General features: G+C 41.9%; 2 protein-coding genes across 3 annotated transcripts in view; one reads left to right on the top strand and one right to left on the bottom strand.

The window, feature by feature from the left end:
* Positions 1 to 19,580, bottom strand: part of LOC311062317 (double-strand-break repair protein rad21 homolog A-like) — a 37,554-nt gene extending 17,974 nt beyond the window's left edge. The window contains exons 1-3 of one of the 2 annotated variants that reach the window (XM_084081249.1): positions 19,554 to 19,580; positions 2,589 to 2,784; positions 429 to 558 (exon numbers count right to left, since the gene is read on the bottom strand). In XM_084081249.1, the coding sequence (XP_083937375.1) occupies positions 429 to 558; positions 2,589 to 2,732 (274 nt within the window). In that variant the 5' untranslated portion in view covers positions 2,733 to 2,784; positions 19,554 to 19,580. Of the gene's footprint in view, positions 1 to 428; positions 559 to 2,588; positions 2,785 to 5,020; positions 5,116 to 19,553 lie in introns of those variants that run through there. The other variant, XM_084081248.1, reaches the window with a different exon arrangement.
* aard (alanine and arginine rich domain containing protein) lies at positions 12,338 to 12,941 on the top strand (the record flags this gene model as incomplete). Its single annotated transcript, XM_084079750.1, has 2 exons — positions 12,338 to 12,559; positions 12,819 to 12,941. 2 exons carry the CDS (start codon positions 12,338 to 12,340, stop codon positions 12,939 to 12,941), a joined length of 345 nt encoding a protein of 114 aa, XP_083935876.1.
* Positions 19,581 to 21,818: the final 2,238 nt, after the last annotated feature.

The following is a 21,818-nucleotide window of genomic DNA, read 5'->3' as shown; positions in this document are numbered from 1 at the left end:
CCTTTTCAGGCCGCGACCCCCCAAAATCACATCATATTTGAGCTGGGGACCCCCCACCCTGACAAGCACTTGGAATTGTAGGAGTTGAGGCATTTACTTTAGTTTGCCTTGGTTCTACAGAGAAATCTTGTGAAAATAGCTGATCTATACATGTCTACATGCTCACAATGCTTTTCATTGCGAGGAGTTGCGAGCATGTAGATCATCTATTTCCCTCCTTCTTATATTATTTGACAATTTGGCCAATGTTTGACCAGTTTTTTATACTATAGTTTGTTGATTACCTTTGACTACTTTTTTAGTTGTTGACTGTTGAGTGAGAAAGCAATGTTGCACATTAAGCAAATGATCTGGTCACCCCCCGAAAATCATGTGGGGACCCCCCTGGGGGTCCGAACCACAGGTTGAGAGCCACTGCTCTACTGTACCTGGTCGGAAGGCCATCTTAATCTTGATGAATGCCTCGTTGCAGTCAGCCAGCAGGTACTTGGCCTTCCTGTGGTAGATCCTCACCACGCCCAGGAGCAGATGACCCGATGTGCGCAGGGCCATCTTCACCTAGAAGGAATACAAAACAGGATAACCATGGTTTATAGCTGGACAGAGCATCAAACCAACATTTCTGTCCACCTGTCACCAGTGGTGTAAACTGGTAACTTTAGTACATTTACTCAAGTACTGTACTTAAGTACAATTTTGAGGTATTCTTTTTACTTTACTGGAGTATTTCCAATATCTAATACTTTTACTTCTACTCCACTACAACTCAAGAGGCAAATATTGTACTTTTACTCCACTACAATTATTTGAAAACTTTAGTTACTAGTTACTTTGCAGATACAAATGATTACATTATAAAACATACATTAACGTTAGCGCTGTTTTATACCTAGGCTATTTGAAAATAGCCGATCTACAAGCTCACTAGATCTGCTATTTTCAAACATTTTAGTACTTTTACTTTTGGTACTTTAAGTATAGTTTGATGCCAATACTTTTCTACTTTTACTCAAGTACATTTTGAATTCCAGACTTTTACTTGTAACAGAGTACTTCCATATTGCAGTATTGATACTCTTACTTAAGTAAAACATTTGAGTACTTTTTCCACCACTGCCTGTCACAATGGATGACGGATGGTTTCTGTAGGAAGGAGACGCCACACTCTCCCAGTAGAAATAAAGTTAATAGGCTCTGTGCATAACTGTAGTTCCCTTGTCCAGAGGGTGGCATACCCGTTTCCTGTTCTGCGTCGGCAGATTTGAACACGGAAATACATATGAAGGTATCAGGTGTTTCCAGTTCAAATCTGCTGCATGAGCCAATCAAACGAAGCTATGGAAAACTGCCCCAAAATAGGAAATACAATATATATGCCACCTTATGGAAAAACAAACAGTTACACCCAAAAAACCTGAACTTTGAACATTCAGTGGATTTTCTGTGGTCTGGGGTTTTCTGAATAATTAGGCTGAAAAGTAATCTGAGATTGGCCCTTGGGCGGGAGCTCGAGAAAAAATGTCAATGTTGTAGCGCCCTGCTTCTAAATTCCGTCGTTTTCCGCCGTTTCTTTTTCTTCACCCCGTTTGGTGCCCCCACCAAGGTTGGTGCCCTGTGTTGCGCTGCTTTTATCCGCCAGATTGGGACGTTCACGGCATATTTTGTACCATCACGGTGCGTTAATCATCGGTGACGAGTGCCTGTAACACAACTGCCGCTGGCTGCGTGCAGCGCGTTGCGAGTCGCAGCGTGTCTGTGTCAGGATGCGAGGCAACACTCACACGATCACGTGCAGCATGCGTCCTCACGGGGCCGACGCGTGCTTTAGCGTCATTGTGTGAGTGTGGCTTCAGGAAGTAAATTCCTAGCCTCGATCTCCAGGCTTTTATTTTTTAGTTTTGCTAAAAAAATAAAAGCTTGGAAATTCCTGTCCCAGCTGTTGGTACGCAAAAGCGCCTCGCGTCGTCCGATGTGGTGCGCATTATTTACTTTGGGTGCGCGTGCGCACCTGCGCACCAGTTATGTGCACCCCTGGATATCTGACCTGTTTTTCTGTTTGTTTGTTTCTTTCTCCATCTCTTTCAACCTTTCTTGAAATAGGCTCTATGCACAGCAGCCATATTGGGAATGAATTGGGCCCCTTCCTTACTTCCTTCACAGGTGTTACCAATGATACTAATTAAGGCTCTGTTCCATTTAGTGTGACACAGTGGTTGTCTCATTTTCAAGGACCCACATAACTCTGAGAGTGTACAAATGGAACCAAATGGACCCTTACGGGTCCATTTGGTTCCATTTGTACACTCTCAGAGTTACACACCCACCATAAGGGGCCATTTGGGAACCAAAATGGAGTGTTTCTAGTGAGCCAACATGCACGATATCAGCACTCTGACCAGAATGGAACAGAGCCTTCATTAGTATCATTGGTAACACCTGTGAAGTAAGTAAGAAGAGGCCCAATGTCTTTCCAATATGGCTGCTGTGCATAGAGCCTATTGCAATGATGGAAATTGTATGAATTTCACCCACTTTTGGTACACCTGAAAATGAAGTGGAGCTCATTTGCCATGGTGTAGGGCTTTTACCTTAGGTGAGATGATGCTCTCCACGCTGCTCTCCAGGTTGCACTCAAACACATGGGCTTTGGTCAGCTTCTTATCCCAGTGGGCCGCCAGCCAGATTTTGGCCAGCGGCCCACGCTTGCTGAGGACGAAGTGGGCATAAAACATTGTCCCACAGCTCCTTCTCACAACAGGGGAAGGCGGAAGCTGGGCGCCAAGCCTGGATGATGGAGGAGAGACAAGACAACCAGGCAGGCAGGCAAATGAATGAAGCACCATTAAAGGAGAATTTTGGACTAAAGTTTTATTACCTTTTCTATGATGTTATGATATCTTAGGATGAATGGTACGGTAGAACATTTTCATAACTCCACCCCTGAGCCGCCACAGCTTAAAAAGGTGCGCGGATTGGCCTTAGGTTAGATCACATATTTTAATAGCTTTTTTTTTTTTTTTTTTGTGAGAGATCTGACGTTCATAGTGACAGAACACTGTCCAAAAAAAAAAAAAAAAGAAAAAAAAACAGAAGTCTCGCTAGACGAGATTGAAATCTCGAGATTTCAATCTCGTCTAGCGAGACTTCTGTTTTTTTTTCTTTTTTTTTTTTTTGGTTGCATAGTGTTCTGTCACTATGAACATCAGATCTCACAAAAAAAAAAAAAAAAAAAAGCTATTAAAATATGTGATCTAACCTAAGGCCAATCCGCTTCAACTGTAAGTGAGATTCCCCATTCAAGTGAATGAGGCAGCTTAGAGGGCTTTTAAGCTCTGGCGGACCAGGGGTGGAGTTATGATTTTTTTCTACTGTACCATTCATCCTAAGATATCATAACATCATAGAAAAGGTAATAAAACTTTAGTCCAAAATTCTCCTTTAAAGACAATACATCTTTGATTTAGCATGAAAATAAATCAAGACGTCTGACTGAAAATGGTTCTTAATGTGGTGTCTGGGGACACCTAGGGGTACACAGATTTTATACACGCTCCAAGTTGAATTAAATGGATTTTCCTTTGGGACCCCAGAGATAATTGTATCAAATGGGGGTCTAATGTGGCCTAATGCATATCAAACTGGGGGTCCTTGAAATGAAAGAGTCACTGGTCTAAAAGACTGAGTAAAACAAGTAATTTCAAAACTCTGAATACATATCATAATGATCATAACAGCTGCATGTAAACTGGATAACTTATAACTGTCAACTTTGAATACATATCATAATCACAGTGGTCGAAAACATTAGTTACTAGTTACTTTGCGGATATAAATGATTATATTATAAAACAGGTATTATCCACTTTAGGATATTTTATACATAGGCTATTTTTCAAACATTTTACTACTTTTACTTTTGGTACTTTAAGAATATTTTGATGCCAATACTTTTGTACTTTTACTCGAGTAGCATTTGAACACAGGCCTTTTACTTGCAAGTATCTTTATATTGTGGTATTGCTACTTTTACTTCAGTAAAACACCAGAGTACTTCTTCCACCACTGCATAATCATAACACATAAACTGGTGATAACCAGTGCCCTGTATAAAATATAGCAGAAGGGGGCGGGGCGGGGGCTTCATAAACATAATGCACGACTTCTTTCCACTGACAGCCAGGTTACCCTACTGCACATCTATTCTAAACCAGGGGTCTTCAACGTTTTCAGGCCAAGGACCCCCGTAGCTGAGACAGAGATGAAGCAGGGACCCCCTCTATATTGTATAAAATTGTGTTTCAGATTCAACTTTTTTTGTTTACTTGGACTGCTCTTTTTGCCCTCTACACCTATACCTCTTTGCCAAAAAAATAGCCGATCTACAAGCTCACAATGCCTCGCAGCGCGACGCGTTGTGGCTTGTAGATCTGCTCTTTTTTGGCTTAAGTTCTCTTCAGAAAAAGGGATGCTAAGGGTTCAAGTGGTTAAGGTAAAACAAAAAAAATCATATCACACAAAGATTTGGCGGACCCCCTGTGCCCTGTAGTAGTAACTCTGAGGACCCCCTAGGGGTCTCGGACCCCCTATTGAAGACCCCTGTCAATCTAAACTGTTGTTTATTCCAGTGTCTGCTCCAAAATCTAAATATAAACAGTGGATGTGGAAATCCATGTATTCCAGGAGAGGTATAGAGAAACAGGATCGACTCAGTGCTGTTCTAGGGACATTCTAGGATAAAGAATCGGCCACGAAAGCCGCATTATCGCTGATCGTACAGATGGAAGGCATATTTATACCAATCGCACCAGACGATTAGATGGTAGGCCTACTGATCATACCGACATTGAATTATTCAGCTAGCAAGCTAACATTCATAATATATATATATATATATATATATTTTTTAAATGCTCTACGAGGCCCGATATAATTTTTGCTCCGCGTAAATAAACAGGAAAAAAATGCACAAACTGCAGTCAGCTGAGCGGCCGTGTTAAAGTCTATGTATCTATCAACTCACCAAGCGCAATTATTGTGGTTTTCCCGTTTTGGCAGCTGTTTTTTGTTTTTTTTAGCTACCGTTTGCTATTTATTTCTTCTCCCTCCTCCTCCTCCTCCTCCTCCCTGCATCTTCCCAGCGTTGCCAGGTTCTGCGAGAGAAACGAGCAATCGGGTCTATGAAAACAAGCCCAAAAGAAGCGACTACTAGGCCAATGTGGCCCTAGGAGTCTCATATCATATGATACGATGAGACCTTTAAACCGTGGCTATTTGAAAATAGCCGTGGTTTAAATTGGAATAGTTTTGAAACATTTTAACAACACGTATCTTAGATACGTGTTGTTAAAATGTTTCAAAACTATCTGTATGGGGCTCCCTGGCATACAATATTTTCAAATGGGGGTCCTTGACTTGAAAATGTTTTTCAAGCCCCCCCCCCCCCCCCCCCCTTTTTGATTACAACTCGTTTATATTATATGATGCTTTTGCATAGTATTGTATATTTGTCTAAATGTTTCTATGAATTGAATACAGGACCCCAATAATGGAAGTGCTTTCTTGGGTTCAATCCTTTTAGCATTGTATTTGTATTAAACAGTACTTTATTATGTGCAAACTGTTAATAAAGTATTCAATCAATCAATCAATCAAAACCAATATTTACAAGCAACTTTACAGAAAAACAAGCCTAAAGTCGCTTATAAAAATAAGCAGACATGGCAACGCTGCTTCCCACTAAAACAAACAAGATGGCAGTGTTTCCTTCCCCTGTCTTCCGCCCAAAGCAGCGGTTTGAATCCAGGATGCTGCTGCTGTCGGCCACATCAGAGCATCAGAGTGGTGCTGATGCTGCTGCTGCTGATGATGCGGTGCTGATGATGCTGATGCTGCTGCTGCTGCTGCAAGGATGCGACTCTGCTGTGTGACATCATCAGTGGTGAGGAAAGTAGAGTATTCAATTTTTTTTACTCAAGTAAAAAGTAAAAAATACTGCAATGTAGAAATAACATGTTAGTAAAGTAAAAGTCCAGTATTCAAAATGTACTTGAGTAAAAGTACAAAGGTATTGGTATCAAAATGTACTTAAAGTACCAAAAGTAAAAGTAGTGTACTCATTGTGCAGAATGTCCCATTTCACAAGTTCAAAATGTATTAAAGAAATCTTTTCAAAATATCCGATCTGCAAGCTCACAATGCGTCGCGATGCGATGAAGTGGTTAATACATGTTTTGCAATATTTTTATTAATCTACAAAGTAACTAGTAACTAAAGTTATCCAGTAATTGTAGTGGAGTAAAAGTACCATATTTGCCTCTGAGATGCAAAAGTATTGAAAATTGGAAAGTAAAAAATGCCACGCAATTGTGCTTAAGTACAGTATGAGTACATGTACTTAGTTATTTTACACCACTGGTTGTTGTTGTTGTTGTTGTTGTTGTTGATGATGATACAATACGTTTATTATGGAGAAAAAAAATCATTGCAATAGAGTGGTTGTTCAATAACAAGGGTCTCCCCACCATCTTACATGTTCAGGTCAGGATACCAATTTCAATCAATCAGGAGAGAGAACAAAACAAAGATCATTTATCAGCCTGTGTTCCAGTTCCAATGGTTTTATTGTTTTTCTGTTTTTGTTATACATCACTTCCAGTTTCACTTGCTTATGGCCTGTATATGAGTTCTTTTCCCTGATTGGACGAAACCTGACCTGGAAATGTATTTTCTGTTAACTAAAGAGCTGGAGAGACTGGGTCTGGGAGACACTGAACAAACACTCTATATATCAATGATTGCTATGGGAATATAGAGCTATCTAATACATTTCAGCAAAGATTATCACTTACAGTACCTTTAACAAATAGAGTGCTGATGGTTTGAAGCTCTAGACTAATATTAACACAGTTAAAACGTTTTATATGTATTGAGGACAGCCTATATCCGTTATTCTCAACCTTTTTCATTTCAATAACCCTTTGGTATGCGTTAGGCCAAGGGCCTCAATTTGATACTATTTGATCTCTGGGACTCCAATCAGTGTAATCATGGAACTTGGAAGTATGGAACCAAATCAATTTGATTTCATTTGTACACTCTCTGAGTTAGATAGTCCATTTGGTTCCTTGGACCCCTTAAAACTCCCCAAGGTCAAGGACTCCTGGGGTTCCTCTGACCCCATGTGGAGAATCAGTGGACTACTGTATATAGAGTTGAATATTATTGCCAACATGCATGGCAGGTCTAAAAACTTTGGGATTTGTAGTTGATGGTGCATTGAATTGTGACAGTATAGTGGGGCAAAAAGTATTGTATACAAGTATTGGCATCAATATATACTTGCAGTACTTACAGTAAAGGTACTCATTAAGCAGAATGGATTGCAATTTGCAATTTTAATGCATTAATGTTTTCATCACTTTAAAGCTATATCATGTAATTGTTTTTAGTGAATAGAATGTTATTTTGTCCAATCTGTATGGTAGGGTATGTTAATACAATATAACTTATACAAATGGGGTGGTTCTATTTGGTCACCCTGCTGTTCTATTGAGACATAGATCTGACATAGGTTGGACTGAACACAATCTGGGAACCCAGTAAAAAAAAAACAATAGTCGTTTTTGCCTCTGGGGGCACCACCTCCTTTTTTGTGTTGAAACAGGAACTCGGTGTTAGCAGAATCCGTCTTGACAGATTGACACGATCCTGTTTATGGTTTGACACTTTGACCTGAATGTGAAATTCTATTTCTCCCCAGAGCAAGCAGGTAGGCTCAGTGGTAAACATTTTGGCATTTGTGCAGGAGACCCGGGTCGGGATGATGATTTTGATGACTTTATATGCTGCTGGGTAGGTTAACCTATGGTAGTGAATACATCATCATTTATTAGTTAATGCTCATTTGCTATTAATAATCTAAAAAGAAATCTACAAAGTAAGTATAACTAAAGCTGTTAAATAATTGCAGTGGAGTAAAAGTACAATATTTACCTCTGAGATATGGTGGAGTAGAAGTATAAAGTATCAAGAAATGGAAACACTCAATACAATGTTAGAAAAGCACTGTGCATAAGTAAATGTACTTGTGGAAGCTTAGTAAACTGCCAGGGTGTTCTGAATGATTAGAGATTTAGTGACATATCAAAAATAACACCATGATTATGCACCATTCAGACAAAGTCCCGTACCCTGGCAATACTCGTTGCTTGGTCCTGGTGGAGATTCTTGCACTACATTTTACTCTGCTCCGTCTCTGAGCTGCAATGTTGTTGATACCCGAGCCATGTGCGTGTGTTTACATGGGACACTAGGTGGCAGATGTGAACACAATACTCTCTCTCTCTCTCTCTCTCTCTCTCTCTCTCTCTCTCTCTCTCTCTCTCTCTCTCTCTCTCTCTCTCTCTCTCTCTCTCTCTCTCTCTCTCTCCAATTTAAAGGGGCTTTATTGGCATGGGAAACATACATTTGATTTGTTCACATTGCCAAAGTAAGTGTGAAATTAAATAAAGAACAAAAAAAGTATGAACATTTATAGATTAGGCCTACTGCAAACAGATACAATGCTAATATATTATTATTTAGACACAGATGAGAAAAGATCATTTAAAAGTACGTATCTGTCAATGTAGGAATACACAGACGATTGACAGTCTTTTTACGGCGGTTGTATTCCTTTCCTTGAACATAATTTTCAGCTTCTTGTTGCTGTGTTTGCACATGGCTGCTCTTCACCCAGCGCAGATATGGAAATGTTTTAGTCATGTTTTCAAAGTCATTTGGGGGGGTTGTAATCTGCTGGAAGTGGGCAGGTCTCTGATGTCTTGGCACAGGTTGTTAGAAAGGGCAGGTCAGTTTCCACCTCATTTTTGTGTACAACTAGTGCACAGTCTGTCTCTTCTCGGGAGCCAGCAGATAGGGCTGTCACGATTACAAATTTAAGTTGACGATAAATTGTCACTCAAAATAATTGCGATTAACGATTTAATTGTGTTTCTGTCGTTGAAAATTAATGGAACATTATGAATAAATATGACATTTCTGTTTGGCTTTTAGCCACAAAAGTTGCACAGGGGAGATATGACAAATAACATATATTTAATTACTTTATACTTAAAAATAAACATTAATAGTGGAAATAGCCGATCTATAAGCTCTTTGAGCTTGTAGATCTGCTATTTCCACTATTTTTGACATTTTTGGAAAATATATGACATTTTTTAACATGGAATTGATTATGACGATTATGACGATTATGCAAAAAGAATTGCGATTATATAACGTAATTGCGATTAGGCGATTATGTAATAATTGTGACAGGCCTACCAGCAGGTCCACCTGTTGCGGCCTCTCTCGATGGCGAGGAGGCTGTGATTACTGGGTCTTTGCATAGTCAAGGATTTGCTTAATTTTGGATCAGTCACAGTGCTCAGGTGTTCTGCCACGGTGTGTTCTCTGTTGAGGGCCAAATAGCTTTCACGTAAGCTATGTTTCTTTTTTCTTTTTTTTTTGGCATGATTCTTTGCAATGTGTCAGATAAGTTTTCTTTTCGTTTTCTTATCATTTGGTTTAGTCTATAGTGTGGTTTCCGTTTGATAGTTTTGCTTATGTTTGTGAACAGACTGGAGTCCCAGAACCAATGTATTATTTGGTGTTTTCCATTGGATGCGGTGAATGGATTTGCTCAACTCAATCAATCAATAAATACATTCATACAACTCCCATTGTAAAAGACAACTAAAATAAGACAAACAACATGGGTATGTTGGAGCCTTCTACAACTGAACCAATGTCTTGTTTAGATTCACTGTCAAGGCCCAGGCCTGGGAGTATTTGGGTAACCTCGCATCACCAGGCTTTCCACCACGGTAGAATTTGGGCAGAATATATTTATATTGTCACAGGCTTTCACATTTGACCATTTTATAAATCAATATGTCACCCAAGGCTTCTCACCACTATCAGTAATACCAGTGGCATTCCGCTGCACAGCGGTGCATAGTTAAACTGCCTAAACTCCATTTAAGCCTACTCTTTTCTTGGAATTTAAATGTATCTCTATGCTACCTAACCATTTCAGGATGTCATGACTCATCCATTCCAACTCTTACAACTAGCTGCGGTGTGAATTTAGAATAGAAAGAAGAAACTAGCATACCATTACTCATATGAAAATGTTATGTTGTCTAGATCAGTGGTTTTCAACCAGTGGTCCGGGGACCACCAGTGGGGTCCCCAGCAAAAATGTGTTAATAGCGTCTATGAGCTTGTAGATCTGCTATTTTTGAAAAACCTTGAAAAAGTGTGCATATCTTTGAATAATTATATTGTTTAAAGCAAGAATTAACTGATATCTTTGCTTCTGGGGGTCCCTGGCACAAAACATTTTCAAATGGGGGTCCGCGGCCAAATGTATATCACTTTAGGGGTCCTTGGCATGAAAAAGGTTGAAAACCACTGGTCTCTAGATCAAAGAGAGCAGGGTAAGTCGGTCTGTCACTCCCTCATGCACAAAAACACACATACCACTTAATTGCCGCACATTTTAGTCACGCGAGGAAATCCACCACCACTCTGTCCATCACACTAAATCTGGACTGAGCCTCATCAGACTTTGTGGGTCATTTGATGCGTGTCATTGTTGTCATGTGTTAGCCCTGCTTCCTTGACCTTCAAGACTGAATGGCCCAATCCCTCCAAGCTCTTCTCACGCTCCAGAGACCACTGCACAAATGGAGTCGTAGCTTGCCTTGGACACTAGTGCACTTCTGTTTGTCCATAACACGCTCATCCATCTTGCTGTGGTCACACTATGACAGAAGCACATAATTAAACCCTTTCACCACTTAGTGAACCCTATAGCGCCCTGATTCTGGGCGTGTCATGATAGGTGAACGTTCTGCCAAAATAGGTGAACATTTGGCAAAAAATATGCAAACGTTCCGGAAAAATAGCTGATATACAAGCCTCATAATGCCTCACAATGCGTCACAACGCGCTGCAACGTATGTACGCCAGTGTTTTTCAAGTCTGTGTTTTGGGTGGCGTGTAAACGAAAATAAGACAAAATACCTCCACTAAGTAAATAATTACCTTGGGAAAATGCTGCGGGCTTGAAAGCATTCACTGTCTGATGCCCCTCTAAATGTGCCTAGCACAATTCCCACTGCCAGTCCCATATGTCAGGGAGGAGAGTACACTAGACCCCTGTCTTATCTGTGTACAGAAGTCAGGGGAAAAAAGAAAAACGACATAAATGCCGCCAAAAAAACATCCCAGAAGCCCCATGGGGAATGGACTTAACTCGGACACAATAGGCCTGGTTATATTTCACTGTTGGATGGCCTTTATGCCAGTGAATCGGCTAACACTGAGGCTGTGTGTCTCTCTCCGCACCCAACCTGTCTGTCTCCCAAAGCTGACAAGCAGGTCTTATTTAGGGAGAGGTGCTGAAAAGTCGGCCGGGGCTTGGATGGAAGTGCATAATACATGCGCACACGCACACTCACACGCACACGCACACGCACACGCACACGCACACGCACACGCACACGCACACGCACACGCACACGCACACACACACACACACACACACACACACACGGCTGCATGCAGGCCTGCGCACGGGTTTTTACTCTGCCACTCTTTCCAACTGAGAGCTCACTCACACCACGTTTCTCACACTAGAATTGTATGGGGGCGGGATAGACTGAGAGTGAGAGAGAGAGAAAGAAAAAAAGGGGAGGGGGGTGTGGTGGTTGTGGGGTGGGTGGGGATGTGGGGGGCGGGGGGGGGGGGGGGGGGGGGTCTTCAGTTCTTTTCGGGGGCAACAATGGTCTTTGTCTGAGATCTTCCACCATTCTCATTGGGGTTACTGAGGGGAGGGGTCTGCAGGCAGAGGGCTGCTTCTCCATAGTAACGATGACAAAACAGGCCGGGTTCCACACCAGGCAGGCAATGGGATGAGTGAAGCTGCTGAACAGAGGCACAGAAACTTCTGCTGCGAATCTGAGGAGGAGTCCTATTCACGCGCAGGGAGGACAACAAGCACGGAGAGGGGAAGAGTGGAAGGACACTGGGGGGAACCGTTGATCCAGTGTAGTGGAACAGAAGAGGAGACCCTTAAAGTTTACTCCAAAGAAGTGTACAGTTCTGCCTGCCGCGAAAAGGGTGTTCTCTCTCTACAAAGCAGGGAAGGATTCAAGGCTACACACACACACACCTGCTCTCACACACACACACACACACACACACACACACACACACACACACACACACACACACACACACACACACACACACACACACACACACACACACACTTCCCTTGAAAGACAGCATGAACCGGGACAGTCACAGCGAGGACACTTTGTCCACTATGGTCCTGGAGAACATCAAAAACAAACTGATTCATGCCTTCAGGACAACAGGGGAGCCCCGAGAAGCCCAAGACTCTGGCTCCACTGTCCAACCAGTCAGCATTGGCAGGAGTTACCAAGCCAACGAGGAACTGCGCAGAGCAAAGATAGATGGAGCAATAACCTGGCTTAGAACTGAACTGGTGAGTTCTTTGTTTACTGGAAAACTATTAATTGTTGGTTGTTAATCATTTGCTTTTATAGTTTCTTTATTTATTTTTTAATGAGAACTGTTGCTCAAAACCATTTATTTTAGAGCTCAAAAACTGTGATTTTTTTTTGGTTTATGCAGGTTTTGTTACTCAGGTTAGATGTGGCATTGTGCTTCAGTGAGCAAGTGTATGTAATACTTGAAGCTCAGGATGGTCGGTCTGATTTTCTACCCTCATCATTTCCTTGCAGCTGGAGATGCGCTCGCAGGACCGTCAGCTGGCTCAGACATTACTGGGGCTCAACACTGAGATCCAGAGACTGAGAAGGGAGAGTTACGGAGCTCTGGAAGCAGAAGGAGATGAGCAGCAGTGACCCAATCTGGGAACCCATTCGGTTTTAAATAAAAGAAAAAAGAAAGTCTGTCTTGAGAGATTAGCAGTGACCTTACCCAGCAGAGTTCTTGCTCTGGGGAAGCCTTGAGATGGAGTGGCAAGAGAAAGAAAGTGAGCAGGAAGAATCTTTCTTTCATAGCACAGAGCTGATGAAAAACCAAAGCAATGGTTTTCATTGTTTATTATTTCAAGGAGTGATGTGTGCAACAGAACCTGTTGTCGGATGGAATTAATTCACTGTATTTGTCGCTGAAGCTGCTGGTGCCGTTTTTTTAACCACCTGAATGTAGTCAAATGTAATACCCACCTGTCTTGTGAGGATGACATTATGAAAGAAATCACTTTGCAATAATGACATTTTCTGCGTTTCTCTGTTGCATCTAGTATGCAAATACTTTTCAGTATTGGTTTCCGATTCTTAAGATTCAATACAGACTCCGTAACTTTACCATTTTGTGAAGCCTTTCCTTCAATTACTGTCAGTCACATTTCATTGCAGACTTGAATTATATTCTGCCCTTTCTTTTTCAAAACAGAATCTTTGCATTGATTTCAATGAAATGCCCCCCTTTTTCCCCCTTTAAAAAAAAGTTTTTCCAAAAATTGTGATGCCTTAAAATCAACATTGATGTTAAAGGTTGGTGTGGGCATTGTTTTTTTTGTGTGTGTTTTTTTATACACAGCCCTAGTTATATTCAAGTGACTGGCACTTATGATGAGGTGTAATGTATTTAGCAGGTTCTGTTTCTGTACTGGATAGAGAAACAAACATAGTGAATGTAAATGGGAAATAAGAAATTCAGATTGTAGTCTGAATTGTAGTGTTCTTTTTGTGGCAGTGATTCCTGTTGTGTTTACAAAACATTATGTAATGCCATGAATGTTTTATGATTTGTAACAAAAATTAAATGTGCACAATTATGATCGTCTTAATGTCTTTATTGTGCTGGCATACTGTAGCTCAAGACAGTACCTGTCTCTAATGTAGCAGGACGATGAAGGATGGTTAATAGATACATCCATGTCTCTCTCTCTCTCTCTCTCTCTCTCTCTCACACACACACACACACACACACACACACACACACACACACACACACACACACACACACACACACACACACACACACACACACACACACACAGAAAGAGTTGTAGCTTATTCAGTTAACAGGTATTTTATTTTACAGTGATCTCGCATAATTCAGTTTTTTTAATAAAACACTAATTTACATAGTGACATAAATCGCAATCACCAGTCAATCAGTGAAATTGGCTTCGGGTCCTCAGCCAGGGCTACTCCACAACAACTATCTGCATAATGGGTTTGTGGTGAACTTTAGAATGTCCAGCCGGACCATTGAATCTAATTCACGTAAATGAACAGTTGCAGTCAGTCAGGAAAATGTCAATGACCTTTTATCAGATATAGAGTCCTGGCCTGGGTATGAGTTCAGTATCAAGAGATAAACTGATCACACAATGTATGTGTGTTATAAATATGCTTCCAGTGTTGACATGTGTGGGTTGGTTTGGTGCGCACACACACACACACACACACACACACACACACACACACACACACACACACACACACACACACACACACACACACACACACACACACACACACACACACACACACACACACACACACTACCACAGACATCATTCAAATCCTAGTTCTAATAGATACAAGGCAACAATGTCCTCAGGTCTGAATAATGTAGGACATTTGCTGTCCACAGTCACATATCTTAGCTTCACACATCAAAACATGTTTTAATTTATAGCAGCCATATGGCTTTGTCTGAAATCATCATGTGACATTTGTATGAATACACAAGCGATGACAAATGATACAGTTAAGGCATTAGAACGCCAAGTTTTTGTGTGTTTGATGATGTAAATGGGAAATACAGTCGCAGTACAGCTAGTAACTGCAACATTAGAGTGGATGTAACTGGGATGTGGGGAAGTATGATCACACACAAGGGTAATGTACAGCAAAATCCTTATTGTTAATTTAGCATTTTTTTGCATGGTGAATTTCTCATCAACTCTTCCCATCCCCTCCTATTAAATTTGACAGGAAACATATTAGGTGCTTATCTATGGCCTTCGATAAGAATCACAGACGATAGGGAAAGTCAGGTAGAGATTTGGGGGGGGTTTAGGTTTTGAGTGCTCAAGGCACGGAACTTCTCCTGTTGAACATCCTCTTGGGCCAAGACCCAGACGCAGAGGGTGGCGTCATCCTCACACAGGAAATGGAGGACCCCGCTTCACCTGAGCTGGAGTAGACACTACCGCTTCCCCGCTCACTCGCAGAGTCCCAGTAGCTCCCGTCATCTTCGCCAACCTGCTCCTCCTCCTCCTCCTCCTCCGACTCCTCTTCGGACTCCTCTTCCTCATCGGACAGCTCCTGCTTGAGCTCCTGGATGCCGGTGTGAAGGTCCATCAACTGTCGGATCAAAGCTTGGTCCTGGGACCGCATCTCCATCTGCACACATACAGTATAGGCAGTAGGCACATTCATTTATGTCATTCATTTATGTGCTGTAGTTCAATGGAGACAGACAGATGGACAGACAGACAGGCAGGGAGGGAGGGAGGTGCGTAGGAAGAGTATTTGTACTTTTGTTTCAACTTTTACATTTTTTCAGACAACGATGGCTGTGGCGAAGCAGGTCGGTAGATCGCTTTACACTGCATCTAACAAAATGATGTCCCTGAGGTTGACGACCTAAACAGTCAAATCATCAATCAATTATTGAATTATGTATTTATTGATGAAAATGTCTGTTTATATGACAAAAGCTGTCAGTGAGAAGAAAGCTAAAGCATGTCCTTTTCCAAAGAGGCTCTTTCAAGCTGGTCAGGTTCATGCCCTCAGTGTGAAATATTGTGTGCTGTTCCAGCCGTTCCATTTGAGCACCGTCCTCTTTCAGATGCAAATGCATTTTTCTCGTCTTTCCCTTTCTTGTCTCTTTCACGAGAGCGGCTGTCTAATTGCATGCATTGTGCAAACAGAACATTTGGCATTCCATCAAATGTGGAGTCCAAATTTGTCCAAAGGAGTGAGGTATGTCCGAAACAAAAACACATCATGGCCAATCTGCATTTCTTTTCTTTGATAATTACTGCACCAGGCTGGGACTGGGCTCAGGCTGAAAGATGCTGGGTTTCGTCGTCTTTGTTAGCACAGGGGGAATGAGAGAAGAAACATGAACTTTCCTTTGAAAAACGTTGAGCCTAAAGGCTTCCTGGGGTCCCACCCCCTGCACACACACGCACACGCGCACGCGCACACACACACACACACACACGGCGGCGGCAGTGGCTCAGGGGTAGAGTGGCCGGGTAGAGTGAGCTGGAAAACCGCAAGGTTCCCAGTTCGATCCCGGGCTGGGGCGCTCCCCTAGAGTTAGTGTCGAAGTGTCCTTGAGCAAGACGCTGAACCCCTAATTGCTCCCGATGAGCAGGTTGGTGCCTTGCATGGTTTCCTCCGCCATCGGTGTATGAATGTGTGTGTGAATGGGTTAATGGCACGATCAATGTAAAGCGCTTCGGATAGAAGCGCTATATAAATGCACCATTTACCATTTTATTTACCACACACACACACACACACACACACACACACACACACACACACACACACACACACACACACACACTTGGGAAATGCCATTTGCTTTGACTATTTCAGGACTGAATCTTACCTATAGTGGTATGAATCACGGGGCCTTGTGGATCACAGAACACCAAAACACATTTACTGGCCCCTCAGAGCTTCTTGCCTACTCCTTTATGAGGAGCCAGTGAATACTGGGCCTTGGCCGTTGATCATAAGGGATGATCATAACTAATGTAGACTACCTCTTTTGTGCCTATTTGATGCCACAGGCACATGAGCAGAGGGGCCATTTCGGCTTAAGTAACCGAAACTCTCTTAAGGGAGCAAAGTGCATTCGATTGTTGGTCACAGTGAAGTGGAAGAATGTTTTTTTTTAAACAGTGGTTGTCTTTTGTAGTTTGTCTCTATAACATCAGTTCTACTTTCACTTCTTGGTTGATCATTTGTTGTGTCTGAAATAGGGCAGCAGATGTGTACGCACTAAAGCATTATTCCAAAAAAACATCTTGGGTGGGTGTATGGTTTGTAAAAAAGAAAAGAAAACACACATTTTCTTTCTAATCTAAATCAAGGTTTAAGTTTCAAAGTTTGTATTGTAACATGCACCACGATACAGCTGTGGCAACATTGCAAGCAGTGATATTCTTAGATCCTCCTCAGCTGCAAAATACTGAGAAATCTGATTATGTTCCAAAATAGAATCTAATACAATTAAGGTGAAAATAAAATTACATCCGCATAATTGTAGATTGTGATCCTGTACATAAATACTTTATAGTGTATATATATTTAGTGTATGTATTTATGTATTTATTTATCGGGAGTCTCGGGACCTTATTAATCCAGCGGGGGAAATTCAGTTTCAGCTTCACCCAGCTGATGACTGTTCAGATGGACATGATGAGTGCACTGGAGGAGCAGTTAGTGTTAAGCATCTTGCTCAGGGACACTTCAACGTATGATTAAGATTACCAACGGCCTCTACCCACTAAGCTACAGCTGTCGCATATATTATGGCGATAAAGTGAACAGAGCAGTATAATATTGAACACTGAATACAGTACAATGCTACATGGACCCTGAGCTTAAAGTTTATATACAGTATAAGCCAAGTTACAGTCACAGTCCATATTATTTTCAACTTCACTGTTTTGAGTTCAGGGGTCGCAGTGGTGGAAAGTAACTAAGTACATTTACTTAAGTACAATTTTGAGGTATTTGTACTTTACTTGAGTATTTCCAATTTCCAATACTTTTACTTCTACTCCACTACATCTCAGAGGCAAATATTGTACTTTTACTCCACTACAATTATTTGAAAACTTTAGTTACTTGTTACTTTTCAGATATAAACTATGATATAATGAAAATAGCAGATCTACAAGCTCACAACGCGTTGCGTTGTGAGCTTGTAGATCTGCTATTTTCAAATATTTTAGTACTTTTACTTTTGGTACTTTAAGTACATTTTGATGCCAATACTTTTGTACTTTTACTCAAGTAAATTTTTAATTTTGGATTTTTACTTATATCGGAGTATTTTTATATTGCAGTAATGGTACTTTTACTTAAGTAAAGAATTTGAGTACTTTTTCCACCACTGCGTATGGTCTGTGGATATAAACTGTCCTGAGGCCTGCTACATTGGGCCGATAGATAAGCTATCACAGGATATGTGACTGATCTTGTGCAATGGCTTGCTTGCTGTCTAATAACTAAAGTCCATCAGACAATGGTGCAACATTTATGAATTGTCAATTTGTGAGAATGGCGTTGCACCATATGTTTTATTCATCCCATATTCTGTTAGTGGATGGATGTCTAACAATTAGATGAGAGGAGATTAGCACAAAAACAACTTTTCATGATTGACCAACGGACATAGACCACAGACGGATCTCAATCATGTAGTATGAAGGCCTTCATGTCTACAGGCTCGTTTGAACACCTTGTGTTCTAAAGCCTGGGTTGTTGCTTTCTGTGTGCTGGACACTTGGTAACCATGACAAGCTGCTGTAAATGCCAAGACATACATATATCAATCAATGACAATGGGCCTATACAACTGCACGCTCTCTCTCTCTCTCTCTCTCTCTAGTACTCACATTTGCGTGCGCACACACACATCTCACAAGCCCACATGCACACGTGAGCACCTGTCTTTCTGACTTTATAGTACACTATCTATCTATCACACACGTGCACGCGCGCACACACACACACACACACACGCACACGCACGCACGCACACACACACACACACACACACACACACACACACACACACACACACACACACACACACACACACACACACACACACACACACACACACACACACACACACACACACACACACACACACACACACACACACACACACACACCTATTTAACTGGGGAGAATGATTTAGACAGTGACAGTGTGATAACATGACCTGCACACATCTTAGACAATAACAGGGGCCTCCCACACAATAACATTCTGAATGAGCTTGCAGGTCATTTTGTTAGGATGACAAATGTCTTGACCTATAGGCCTTAATTATGGCCAATAAAAATGCATCTGTATTCACTGGAACCCTACTGTCGCCACAGGACCACACAGGAGGTTTCACAGCTTGGGTGTATTGGCTTGTTTGGCTATGAAAAACATGTAATACCATACCTTAATGTGATAATTACTGGATTATTATTACTGCCAATTTCAGTGTAGGTCTATATTTCCTGCCATCACTCAATTATAGTCAAAAGCTATTCCTGCGCTTAAATTGAATAACATTGTTCTAAAATAGCTTCCTTATTCTTTAGTTTCAAGTGAATTTTCAATACATGTTTTGTAAATCATGTGCACTTTACAGTTTTATAGGCACTCAAAAATGTCTTAAAAACATAAACAAAAACAACTGAATTCCTGAGTGAGAGCGTTGTGAGCGTTTGGCCCCAGTCTTACCAGTTCCTCACGTAGCCATGCCAGTGCACTCCCAATGTCCAGTTTGCAGGGGCTGCTCACCGCGGCGACGGCTGCGTGGCCGTCTGCTGGGACCCCGTCCCTGAAGCAGCCGCCTTGCGTCCGAGGGTCCCGGACCCTGCACACGCTCTGCCCGGCCGACATGCAGTTCTGGAAGGTGCTGGTCTTACAGGAGAAGTCTCGCAGCCTGGTGAGGACCACTTCCATCATGGCACACTATACGGGCTCAAGCTTGTTCTGTTAATCAAACGGATCAGTAACGGGTTTTTGTTGTTTAAATGATGTGACTGTCTGTCTGTACCATTCTACTATACGCTGATCGTCTCGGCTGTGCTAAGATCACAGCGTTGTCTGAGGAATGCTCTCTCGACCCTCTCTCTCTCTCTCTCTCTCCAGTCCCTTCTGTCTTGAGTTCCCTGGATGCTCTGCTGTGGACTATCAGAATTTATGAGGACCCCCCCCCAGCACCCCCCACACACACACACACACACACACACACACACACACACACACACACACACACACACACACACACACACACACACACACACACACACACACACACACACACACACACACACACACTGCAACTGAGGTAAGTTGTTACTCCAATAACAGGATCCGTCCCCTGTGTCTGGGTCTAACAAACTGAGTGAACACCAATGGGCGACTATTGCCTTTTCTTTCAGCAGCACCTAGCAACCCTTGCAATAGGCCTGAGCCATTTAGAAATGTTAACACTTGGCCAACCACGCACAGACCCAGATTCTAAAGTCTATCAACAATATAGGACTAAAATAGAGCCTTAACGCTGACGCACGGGAGGCTATTTTTAGAGTCCAATTCGTTCCACTTTTAGACTGAAAGGCTGTTTTAGAGACTCCCGTGATATACTCTGTATGTAAAAAGTTATAAAATCTGACATACGTTCTTGATGTTGCTACACACGTGAAGGAAATGAGAACAGTTTAAGCTGAATTTATCTATATTTGGTAGATAGTTGTTTCTGAAGTAAGGCAAACATGTATAGCCATTACAACTGTGTAATGGCTCAATACATTCAGGAGACGAGGGTGTAATTCTAGTGATTCCAGACAGTGATTAGACCAGGGGTCTTCAACGTTTTCAGGCCAAGGACCCCCTCGCTGAGAGAGAGATGAAGCAGGGACCCCCTCTATATTGTATAAAATTGTGTTTCAGATTCAACTTTTTTTGTTTACTTGGTCTGCTCTTTTTTCCCTCTACACCTATACCTCTTTGCCAAAAATAGCAGATCTACAAGCTCACAACGCCTCTCGCTGCAAGGCGTTGTGAGCTTTCATATCTGCTATTTTTGGCTAAAGTTCTCCTCAGAAAAGGGATGTTAGGGTTCAAGTGGTTCAGGTAAAAAAAAAAACATATCACACAAAGATTTGGCGGACCCCCTGTAGTAACTCTGAGGACCCCCTAGGGGTCCCGGACCCCCTGTTGAAGACCCCTGGATTAGACTAATTTGACCTCTGTAACTGTATTCCATGTATAGCTGTCTGCCCACATTCATGGGACAAAGGTCCTGCAGTACATCTGATAGCAACACACACACAGTGCTGGACTATGATGATCTTATGTGGCTAGTTCTGCTCAATGTCTTCATATGATTATCATATGATTATCATGCTTCCTTGACATTCATTAAAAGCTCTGACTCACCACCATTGTGAGTTATACTCTCGGGTATAGGATGGCCTGCTCTGGCCGCAGGCGCTGTCATTGTTGTCTGATAGAAGTTTGTGGGGAAGTATCTCCTGGTTAAAAAAACGACAGAGAGAAATTATACAGTTGTGAACTATATAGGCCTACATCATTTAGAACAGTGGTTTTCAACCAGTGGTCCGGGGACCACCAGTGGTCCTTGAGGGGGGTCCAGGGGGTTCCAGGGGGTCCCCAGCCAAATTAATAGTTAGAAACCAAATTGACCCTTATGTGTCTGTAACTCTGAGAGTGTACAAATGGAACCAAATGGACCCTACCGGGTCCATTTGGTTCCATTTGCACACATGAACCACATAAAATGGTTGAGTCCCTGGCACATCTTTTCAAATGGGGGTCCCTGGGCTAACATGTGTCAATTTGGTGGTCCTTGACACGAAAAAGGTTGAAAAGCACTGATTTAGAACACAGCTCAACAAGTCTTTATTGGTGCAGCTGCCACAGTGTTCTGAGCTGAGGATGTGCCCTCTTGAGGCCAGAGATCATCAACAAAGCATA

Source organism: Gymnoscopelus microlampas (assembly GCF_963454915.1).
Source record: "Gymnoscopelus microlampas genome assembly, chromosome: 15".
Taxonomy (NCBI): Eukaryota; Metazoa; Chordata; class Actinopteri; order Myctophiformes; family Myctophidae; genus Gymnoscopelus; species Gymnoscopelus microlampas.
The sequence above is the reverse complement of the archived record's forward strand: the minus strand, read 5'-3'. Positions and strand labels throughout refer to the sequence as shown.